Source organism: Pelodiscus sinensis, chromosome 9 (genome assembly GCF_049634645.1).
Source record: "Pelodiscus sinensis isolate JC-2024 chromosome 9, ASM4963464v1, whole genome shotgun sequence".
NCBI lineage: Eukaryota > Metazoa > Chordata > Testudines > Trionychidae > Pelodiscus > Pelodiscus sinensis.
In genome coordinates, this window is record NC_134719.1 from 39256043 (window position 1) to 39267656 (window position 11614).

An 11614-nucleotide genomic window follows, 5' to 3' on the forward strand; every position below is an offset into this window, starting at 1 on the left:
TTTCTTGCAGATTCTTTTGAATTATGGAATACTCTGTTTTTTCCCCCAAAAAGCATTACTAAGGAGGATGGGGAATTCATTATAATAAACATCAATGTGATAGGTAAATCAGGGGTTTCGGTATAAATTCTCCCTTTCCGAGTAGAAGGGAGAAAACTGGTGTGAAGTGTTAGGGGGCAAATTAAACTCTTAAAGGCCCAGACAGGCCCAAACTACTAAGAAGATAACCTGGGCAGTCTTTTTACTCCCCTGGATCTGCATTCCAGATCCTGAATCCTGCTTTAACACATGATTTCTAGACTAGGGAAAAAATCTCTCTCTCTTCAGGACTGGCAGAAGAAACACGTTAGATGTGTTTTACGATAGATTAACAGGATGGGATCACTTCACTTATTCTCCTGCCGAAATGTCTAGTACCCAGGAACTATATACTGCTTTGTGATAAATAACCCATAATACTTACTAGGTCCAATGCTGCTGCTGCTTTTTTTTTTTTTTAGGGGGGGGGGAGCGTTGGGGAGAGGGGGAGGACAGAGAAGGTGCCATCTATAGGTATGTGCACATTAACTCTGTCCTGTCTGTTTTCCCTTATACAGCCAATCTGTGCCCAGAATTCCATTGTTGCCACAAATTCCATACACAAAATAGAAAAGCACACATTCCATACCAGATAGAAAACAATTATACTTTCAGCATATCAATACACCACTTAATTTCAGAGTTTTGACCATTTTGCTGTTCAAAGAAATAAAAATTAACACTTGAGAATAGAACAAACATACATTTTGCATTTTACTATTGCACTGGCATCAGCTGGGAATTTTAACTGAATAAAATATTTATATGAAGAGAAATACTGTATCAAGAATAGAAACTTAACGTAAAGATGTTAAAGAATTATACCTATGAAGAGTCTAATACATTCTGTGTCAATGCAATAATAGTTGAAGATGTATATTGGAACCTTATTACCATTTATGATTAACAGCAATAACCCAAGTAGATTTATCTTAGTGTGAATGTCTATAAAGCATATCTATTTACAGTTAATTTCTGAATAATGGACCTGATTCCATTCACAGTGGAGTCAATAGAAACATGGCTATTTATTATAAAGTGACAACACCCTAAATAAATACCATACCATTGCTACAACACTTGATTTTACCTTAAGCCCAAACACAGACTCACTGAATAAAATATGTAAATGTTACATGCTTTTGAGAAGCTTTGGTATGTTGATTAAACAAAAGTTAAAGTTTTAAATTTGTGAGAATGAATTAGAAATGTAAAACTAAAAGTCTCTTCTCAGTTTTGTTGAAGCCAATGGAGATATGCTGCCATAAATAAGAGGAGGACCCAGACGGGAAAGCACCACTCACAAATATTATTTTCACAAATTATATTTAAAATGCTCACTATTAAATAAGGAAGAAAGTATAATCAGTTCAAAAAGTATTATCTCTCAAGAAATCCCCACATTTCTATGTACAGCTGTAATAGGATATTCGAATTTGTTTATAATACATATGTACAGCAAATGATATACTATCTACAAACCTAGATCTTCCAAAAACTCTTCTAGTTGAACATGCTTCAAGATGGAAGTGATTCACCTGTTTTAAGGCAGTGTCTTATTTTTGCCTTGAACGTAAAGGCTGTAGTACTTATCACAGTACAGATCATTTTCAAGTTTTTCACATGACAGTGTTACAGAAAGTCACTTTCTTCATTCTATGACCTAATATTTCATGCAAGTTCATCATGTGATTAAACGCATGGTTTTGGTGCATTCACAATGCTGTAGGATCCATTTATCTTTGCTTTCCTTGACACGTAAACCAATATTGAAAGTGCAGGCACTGCCATTGCTGATAGACAAGAGAGCACAACAATCACAGGAATAATATAATCTTTTTTTTTCACTATTGCTGCAAAAAAAGAAGGGGCGGAAGAGACAGAAAAAGGTGATTAAAAACTGACACACGGAGATGTATTCACATCACTGTAAAGACAATGGTACTATTAAGGCATTTTCTTCTCTTCTACCTCTGAGTATATTAAATAACCTCTGTGAATTCTTTAATTGGATTACTTTCCCTTCTTACTGCATCACACTTAAGGTCTTGTTGACATGTACAAAGCCCTCTGTAATCTTGGGACATCCACATCTGATCCCATTTCTTCCCAGTGCTCCTTCCTACCCTTCTTCTAATCTCTTCATCTTTCTCTTGCCATATTCGTCTGACTTCCCCTACTCTGCGTTCACACTTTTTATAAGACAGTTCTCTGTGCCCAGTGGTGTTGATAAAACCAAGATTGACATAGAGGAGCTCTAGTTTTCTTGAGCTCCACTTATACTCACTAATTCAGGAGGTCTTAAAGTGCCTCCCCGTACTGTATTTCATGATGTTCTCCCCTGGAGCTCCAAAATACACACAAACATGTGTGTGACATACTGTGGGGCACTGGAGCAGCTGTTTCACATGGATCTGAAAGAACTCTCTCTAATCTTAACAGCTCTCAATCAGTAAATTGATTTTATTGTGGTTATAGTTACTCATATTTCTGAGTGGAGCAGTGCCCCAGCTACTGCAGTTAGACAGCTCCGATTGACTTCAACTGGAACTCTCTCTCGGTTCTCATCTGCAGTGCGTTCTTCATCCTCTTTCAAATCCCTGTTTTAAACCCACTTCTTCTCTTCCATAAACACCCTCCCTAATCAACTTAATCATTGTTCAGTCTCTTGGTCTTGGGTTTGTTAATCTTAGTGGCTTTGGGCTTGCTTTGCATAGTACATAATACAGAGTGCTATACGCTGACTTCTTCAAGGAGGACCAAGAGGAATTGTTCCTCCAGCAGACAGACTGCCACCAGCAGCTCCCCACCACACAGCAGGACACGCCTGTATCTCCTTTGTGCTTCTCTCTGTGTGCCAATCTCGTGCTACAGACTGGTGCAGAGAGGGGGAGAAGGCAAGCATTGCCCCACTTCATCTCCCTTGAGCCACTGTGCTACTTTAGGGTAGTAGAGCTAATAGTGTCACTGTTGTATAGGTGCCTATTACATTACTGATTTTCACTAGTGAATTGTTTGGTTAGGTTTTTTACTACTAACCATGGTCTAACTATGTGCGGGTGAACAGTACATTAACTGACCCAACACGAGCCTTTCATTCATTAGAAGGTAACAATACAAGAAAGTTCAAAGCAAGGTATATGCATACCTATGACAACTGTATCAATCACGTCAGTGTTATTTCCAGCCTCATTGTCAATAGCAATCAGGTATGTGCTTGTGTAATTTTCAGTGTCACTATAAAGTGTAGATGAGCCATTCTGTGATGAAAGGATCGTTGTGTTGCTTGACTGGACTTTTGGCAGGCTAATTTGTGGAAGTGGATTACTAGAAGTTGTACTCATAATAGTGGCGTTTTCCCCTTCATCAACATTGTCTGATGGATATATTAACTCTGCAGTATTTTGGGAAGGAATTAAAAAGAAAGAAAATGTAGAATAAGATTCAAATGCAAATGTAGAGACTTAAAATCTATAGCAGGTTGCCATGGCCTTAATTCAGTTGAATTATTGATCATAAGCTTTTCTTTAGAATCTATTTAATCACTAAGCTAATGGTACTTTCTCTAGTCTTCACACAACACTGCTGAGAGGAAGGACTATTGGAGGGCACTGAGCAAATTAACTGATGTAATTGCAGAGTCATTGGCTATTTTCGTTGAAAAGTCATGGTGATCAGAGGAGGTCTTGGATGACTGGAAAAAGGGAAATGAGGTGCCCATCCTTAAACAAAGGAGGGAGGAGGATCCAGGAGGATCCACTGTTCATCTTCACCACAGTCCCTGGAATAATCTTGGAGCAACTCCTCAAGAAATCCATTTTAAAGCACTTGTAGAAGAGGAAGATGAACAGGAACATAAACAAGGATTCTTCAAGGGCAAGACATGCCCGACCAACTTGATTGCCTTTTATGATTAGATAAGTGACTCTGTGATATGGGGAAGGCCATGGACATGAAATACTTTAACAGAGCTTTTGATATGATCTCCCACAGTATTTTGCCAGCAAGTTTAGTTTGTATGAATGGGGCCATAAGGTGGATAGAAAGCTGGCTAAATTGCTGGGCTCAATATCCAGTTGGAAGCCGATATCAAGTAGAGTGCTCTAAGGGTTGGTCCTGGGCCAGTTTTGTTCAACATCTTCATTAATGATCTGGATGATGGGATAGAATGCACCCAAAGCAAATTGGCAGATAACTGTAACCTGGAGGGAGAGCAGATATGCTGGGGGGAAGGGAGAGGGTCCAGAGCGAATTAGACAATTTGAAGGATTGGCCCAAAGGAAATCTTATGAGTCTCACAACAGCAGATCCAGAGTCTTCCACTTAAGGTGGAAGAAAACCTTGCATTGCTACAGGCTGGGGACCAAACTAAGAGGCCATTCTGCAGAAAATGACCTGAAGTCCTCATTCTACAGGCACACCAAGGAAAAAGATAATGTCTAAAAAAGCATGTTTGCCCAGATTGCAGACACGTGACTTTTCTCTGAGAAAATCATTGGGATTCCACAATCTGAAATTCTGTTTTGAGGGACTCTAGTACAAGGCACAGTTAAAATATTTTTGAGAACAATTGTTTTCTGATGTTTGCATCTTTGGGTGTGTCTAAACTACATGGCTCCATCGATGGAGCCATGTAGATTAGGCTGATCGGCAAAGGGAAATGAAGCCACGATTTAAATAATCGCGGCTTCATTTAAATTTAAATGGCTGCCGCGCTGAGCCGACAAACAGCTAACCAGCTGTTTGTCGGCTCAGCGCGCTAGTCTGGACACTCCCACACCGACCTGAAAGCCCTTTATCGACCTCCCCATTATGCCTCGTTGGATGAGGTTTACTGGGGAGGTCAATAAAGGGCTTTCATGTCGGCGCGGGAGCGTTCAGACTAGCTCGCTGAGTCGACAAACAGCTGATCAGCTGTTTGTTGGCTCAGCGCGGCAGTCATGTCAATTTAAATGAAGCCGCGATTATTTAAACCGCGTAGATTTACCGGCAGATCTCAGGGGCTCTAAGAGTAGCTCTTGAGCCCTCTCTGAGCTGCACACCTGCGCAGTACATTTACATTAGATTTCCTCATGTAATGTAGGCGGGGCTTCAAGGAAGGGGCGGGGCAGTAGATCTTCGCCTCTTCTGAGACTTAAAAAGTGATCTTGGGTGTAAAAAGGTTGGAGACCACTGGTTTAGATATACCCTTTCTGGAGAACAGTTCTCACTTTTGCTCTGTTCCTTCCAGTTATATACAACAAGATGCTGGCTAACTCACTACATGACACACACAATATTAAAATCTTAGGGAATGACAAAGAATAACAGCACAGTCTAGAATCTGAAGAACTAAAAACAGCCATTTAGTTTTAGTGCAGCAGCTCAGGCCTTGTGAGCTCGAGTCTGTCCACTCAGGCTTTCTGCAGGCTCCACCGGCTGTGTCGATGCACCTGATGGGGCTCCCGTGACTCAGATCTTTGCATAAGCTATATGCACTGGGGTCTTTTTACACTTATTGACTGAGGGCCATTTTTGACCTCACGGAATTCAAGGAAAAAATTCTCAGACTTTAGCCAGAGCAAGATTAGCAGAGCCCTGCACAAATACAATATTTGTATCCGCATCTGCATGTGCATCCACAAAAAAGAGAAACAGATATCCGCATCTACATCTGCAGATGCAGACACCTGCTCCTATAAAGTGTATCTTTATGGATTTGCAGGGCTGTAAAGATTAGCCCTAACATGGAGAAGCAAGGTTTACAGTGTTATCAGTCTGTACTCACCTTGAACGATTAATTCCACAGTTTTTTTCTCTCTTCCAAACTGGTTCACTCCTACACACTCATAAAGCCCCCAGTCATCAGCCTTGACATTATTTATAGTTAAAGTTGCATCTTTAGAAAGAAACTGTGACTTTCCGTTGGTCAATTGCTTAGCCCAGGAGATCTCTGGAGATGGATTACCATTGCTACTGCATGTCATTGTCACCGCTTCCCCTTCTTTCACTGAGTTGGAGGGGGTGACAGAGACCGTCGTGTTTCTTGGTCCATCTAAAACAAAAGGATGCATAGTCAGTTATTAATAACGTGAGCAATGATAGGTGCTAGATTGTCAGCCCTGGACACTGAAATCCTCTATTTATCCTTTAATCAAATATTGCACAGATAGCTTCTGAGCTTCCATGCAAGGCCATCTTAGCCAGTGTGCTTCAGTCCTGACCATGAGCGTCTGCTTATATGGATGGGAGGACAAGTTCAGTGTCAGTCCCCGATCAGTCCTTGCTGTGAGACAGCCACCCCTCTGAGGGCTCAATGGGGACTAGCCCTTATGCACTGCACATCAGGACAACTCCCCTCTCCTGTTGTACGGCCCCCACAAGTCCACTCAGCCCCAGCTCCAGCACTCAGGGGACTGCAGTGGATGTCACTGTATTACTCCCCCCAGGAAGCAACTCACCAAAAAGTAATTAGGCAAAAGCATGGCTCTGTTTGGCACTTCATGCTGCCCAGCCACACAGGGAGGGAGGAATACACTGTACCCAAATTATGGCACCCCTTCCAGGTCCCTCTGGAATTCCAAGGGGGCATTCTGTCTTAGAGACAATGGGCTGCTCCAGGTCTCCCTTTACTATGGGCTGTTCCTAACAGGTGCATGTCATTTCTTCACCTTGGATTTGTTCTGAGGAGTATAGCCAGCATGGAAGTAAACGACGAGCAGTTCACTGAAAGAACTATCCTATTGGGTCATAGGCAATGCATGTGACACTTACATTCCACACTTAATGCTGCTGCCATTTTGCTTTCCCCCAGTGCATTCTTTGCTTCACATTCATAGGTGCCTGCGTGGAGGAACGTCACACTTGGTATATGGACAATTCCATGCTCGCTATAAAGCACAGTGTCTTCACTGTCTGATTTTCTTCTTAAGACAATCCTGGCAGCCGGGTTGCTTTCAACTGAACACAGAATGGTAACATTATCTCCTTCTTCAACAGCTGTGGAGGGCTGTATGGAGAACTCAGTAATTCTTGGTGCCGCTGCAGAAAAAAAAGGAAAGACTTTCTGTTAAAGGAGAAATAGTTAGCAAAGTAGTAGTGGGTAGTAAGAGTGTTGATGAGGCCCATTTGTTTTGGCTTCCTGATCTGGATCGAGGCCGTTAGAGACTACCTGTAGGAACAATAATGCTAATAACAAATTATACCATTGTATATAGTAGGCAGCACTACCAATCCGAAGAGAATCTGCCCTATGGGCAAGATCAGGCTCGAGTAAATTGAAAATGCAAAATAAAATGACCAAGTTGCATCTTTTGGGGTGTCTGTAATTAACAACTTGGAAGCTCTGATTAACATCATTTTTATACATATGAAGTATAACATGAGGAGCTTTTTTTTTAAAAAAAAGAAAACCTCTAATTGTGTACCCAGAATTAACTGTGGGCTGAAATATTAAATTTGGAGATTTAACCCCCTGGATTTGTGGATACTAGTAGAAGTTAGAGTTCAGTATATTTGATTTGTGCCAGCAGACAAAGTGGCAGATCCCTACATTGTCACATTTGTGCCTGCTGTCACTTACAAAGACTAACATTGATCCTGCAAAGAGTTCCATGAGGATGCAGGGGCCTCTCCACAGGATACTCACTACAGGAGTGGGGCCTCAGGGGCTAGAATGACAGCCCTTTGGAGCTTTGGCCAGGAATTGTACTATCTATGGAATTGAACTGGAATTTGAGTTTTGCTAAAGGCAGGACTTACAGGACTGGACCTATAACAACAACATTATGTAATACAATTACAATAAAGCAAAGGATAAATTAATTAAAAGGCATAGGTGCAGGTGAAAGGATGAGTTTTCAGATGAGATTTCAAAGAGGTAGTCAATGAAGCAGACATCAGAGGACACCTCAGAACATAAGATACCTATAATTCAGCCTGTTTTAAGCTTTGCTGGAGGAAATGGTCTCTAAGAGAGAGATTGCAAAAAGAACATTTGACACAAAGTGTATTTAAATGTCAGGTAAGTCAGCAGATTTCATAAGGTAATGTCATGGCACAGTGGTTGGCTGCATGCATAAACCACCTGGAAACGTCATTAGTGGGCAGATTTTGGGAGCAACACAGGGCTCCTGGGCAATGTCCTAGACACAGCTACTTGTGCAGTGACATGCCAGTCTTAAAGGAGGTTATTGTCCTTATGTGGCTAGGTGGGTGACAACCTTAGTCACATGGAGCTAGAGAGGCTGTTAAGACCCTGTTTTGGAGGGCGTGCTTAAATGTCGTTTGGGGTAAGTCACCCAGAGGACATGAGGGAAATTTTTCCAACACTGAGCCATTAAATGGGGGAATTGTGCATGTGTTTCTGTCAACCTGAGAGTAAGGACAGAAGCAATGAAACATCAGTCATTGTAATGACAAAAAAAATATCAGTCACTCCAACGACAAACATGACTCCAATATAGCAGTGGCATATCTGAAGCTGACTCCTGCATATACAATAGTAAAAACTTCTCCGTTTCATTATTTCAGGGTCTTCAATCTCTTGTTCATTCAAGAGTTATATGTAGCTTAGCTGAAATGTTATGCTTCATCAAACCGGCCACATCAGAGTCTTGCAGGCTCATACCTTGTACAGAAATGACCACCGTTGTTCTCTCTGTTTTATTCATTGCATCATTAATGGCTTCACAGATGAAGAGCCCAGAATCACTCATCAGGGTATGTGGGATGATAAGGGTCTCATTGTCTATAATGTGCTGAACACTTGAATCTGACAGCTCTTTTCTCCAAACAATCCTAGCCGACGGATTACTTGTAGTCCTACAAGTAAGCATCAGAGTTTCCCCCTGTGTAACTGTGTTGCTTGGAGACACAGTGATGTTAGTGTTTTGTGGACCAACTGGAAGAAAACAGAAGAGAAAAGTTCAAGGAGCTAAATTAATGAGACATAATATCCATGTCTCTGAGGCTAGATGATCACAAGGAAACACTTCCGACCCTGGGAAACATATCCAAAACAGGGATGTCAATAGTACTGTGGAACAGTTTCCACAAGGAGCTCAGTGAAGAATCAACAAGAGAAACTGCTTCAAGCCAAATTCTGCCCCTTGATGTGCAGATGGATCTGCATATGGATCCAAGTGACTAAAATGGAAATCACATGAGCATTCAAGCACTTCTACTCATGTAACTATTGTGCTCTCTGATTCGGATTATGCGTGTTTTGCACCAACTAGGAAAGAAAACGAGAGTCATAGTGAGCCACAATGGGGAGGAAGACTGACGTGTGTATTTTTTCACCGTTTTCACTCAATGCAACAGTTAACTTTAATAACCCAGGGTGTTTCATGTGTAAAATGCTTACTGAAGTCAATGGTGACCCATCACATGACAGGATTACAGCACTGTGCCCAGAGAGGATACTACTTAAGGGCCATATCAAATCCTTGATCTTTTATCGTGTATTAACATGAGTGTGAGATCCAATGTGGATCAGGAGATCTATTGTTTATATGCCTAACTTTGTAGCCTTCACCCATGAATCCTAACATAAAATTTTCTATGGTTTGAAATCTCTAATATAAATATACTTACAGTTTACACTCAATCTCTGTGAAATGTGTCTTTTTTTGGGCTCAAATTCCATGTCATCAATTGGTAATTCAGCCACACAGGTAATCTCTTTCCCAATGTCTTCAAAGGTGGGGATAAAAGTCCATGTCAGACTTTTTATCTCTGTGGTTTCGGTAATTTCTTCTGCAGAAAAGTCTTTCTTTGCAAGAACAGATCCATCTTTCTCCAGGTGCATCTCCAAACGGTCAGAAGGATACACTCTGTGTACTATACAGGTGATACTGGCTTTTTCTCCGACATACAATGGTGTGCTGAACTCAATGACTGGATCGCTGGAAAAAGCTAAAAGAACACCACTAGTTACTTGGTACTAGAGATAGGTAAAAAAGACAACTTTTGGAGAGATCCTCTCTCTCTCATTGCAGTTTTAAAAATGATTAATCAGATTTATTATGAATAAGCATTGCACCAATGTCACATAGAAAGGGAATAAATCACTTACAGTAAACATCAACCTTGATGTTTTTTTCTTTTTTCACATTGTCACAAGTTGCACTGCAGACATATTCATGTTCATTCTTAAGATCAACAGGATCCATAGTCAAGACAGAGCTGCTCCTCGTATTGTTAGTTGTCCCACCTAAGGGGTTGTCAAACTGGGTTCTCCAGGAGAATTCTGGGGACTCACAGTCACGAGAATGGCAGATCAACTCAAGTTTTTTTCCAAGCTGAACAGCAACTTTGTGTTCAGGTGTAAGATGAATTTCAAAAGCATTAGCTGAAAAAGGGAGAAAAATGCAGTCACGTTGTTCTAATAGCTCATGTTCTCTTTCATTGGTAATCTGGGGTGTTATCTGAGATTATTAAAGCCTACCTCTTGTTTTGCTACTTTTAAACTGCTACTTTTCAGTTGTGAAGGGAAAATTAAACAACTAATATTTAGTACTTACATAGTTCTTTACATCTCCAAAATAAGTCTACAAAATGTTTTTTAAAACAAAAATTAAGATTTAGATGACATTGAATCTGATCTTCAACTGGTGAAAAATGTAAATCCATTGAAATCAATCGAGCTACCCTAGCTAAAATAGTTGGAATCTACTTCTATAACTTTGCAGCAGACTAATAGATCAATAAATTGTCAAGGATGGTTATAGAATCACCTTCCCTGCAGATATTAGTACTATCCTATATCTATCAGGGATGCTTCAAGGATAATAAAATCAACCCTAAAGTGACATGTAGAGATCTTTTCTAACCTAAATAATTCTCGGATTCTGCAGTGCAATAAATTTCTTAGCAAACTAAATTACAAAATGACTGCTTTACTACAGAATAGTCAGCGCTGAATTAAATTGTTGCTGGTATTTAAACAAGACATTTTAATTAAGAATGACAAATTTGTATTTACTTAAATGTAAAATCATTTGTAGTAAAGACTATTATAAAATAAAGTAAAAAAACAAATTACTTAGTAACAAAAAACAACTCACAAGTCACAAACACCAGTAAAAGCACTGTTGCTGATGGAATTATTCTTCCCATTTGTCTAAATTTTTGCAAATGCTGTACGATGAAAAAAGCAAGGAAACTCATGTCCTAGATCTCTGTTCTCTCTGAAAAAATACAGCCTGAGTCTTCAGCTCTGAAAATGACAGCTATAAGAGTTACTCAGCTATTTATAACCAATCTGACTGAGGCGGAGAGTAGGAAATCCCTGAATGGGGAAACCCAAAGTGCAGTTAGGAAAATCCCTTGTAAGCTGTGTAGATGGATTCAGTGCCCTCTGCTGCTTTCAGATACAGGACTACAATGTCTCTTTTTAAAAATAAATTCCAAAACTGAACTGGCAAAATAAATGTATCAGCGATGGAGCATATAACAACAGTTCTGAGAGGAAAGTCTTTTAAAGTCAAGGATAACAAATGATTTCATCATTGTTACTACATATTACAGGTATAATAAGCAAAATAAGGACTCG

At 40.2% G+C, this 11614-nt stretch overlaps 1 protein-coding gene across 2 annotated transcripts; it reads right to left on the bottom strand.

The window, feature by feature from the left end:
* Window positions 1-499: 499 nt before the first annotated feature.
* On the bottom strand, window positions 500-11293 carry VCAM1 (vascular cell adhesion molecule 1). 2 transcript variants are annotated; one of them, XM_006119811.4, is made up of 8 exons: window positions 11127-11293; window positions 10136-10411; window positions 9655-9975; window positions 8687-8959; window positions 6832-7098; window positions 5846-6112; window positions 3227-3472; window positions 504-1931 (listed from the first exon to the last, which is right to left on the bottom strand). In XM_006119811.4, exons 1-8 carry the CDS (start codon window positions 11227-11229, stop codon window positions 1771-1773), a joined length of 1914 nt encoding a protein of 637 aa, XP_006119873.2. In that variant the 5' UTR covers window positions 11230-11293; the 3' UTR covers window positions 504-1770. The 2 variants fall into 2 exon arrangements, with proteins under 2 accessions (XP_006119874.2, XP_006119873.2); XM_006119812.4 differs by lacking the exon at window positions 3227-3472 and having other exon boundaries at window positions 500-1931.
* Between the last annotated feature and the right edge of the window lie 321 nt (window positions 11294-11614).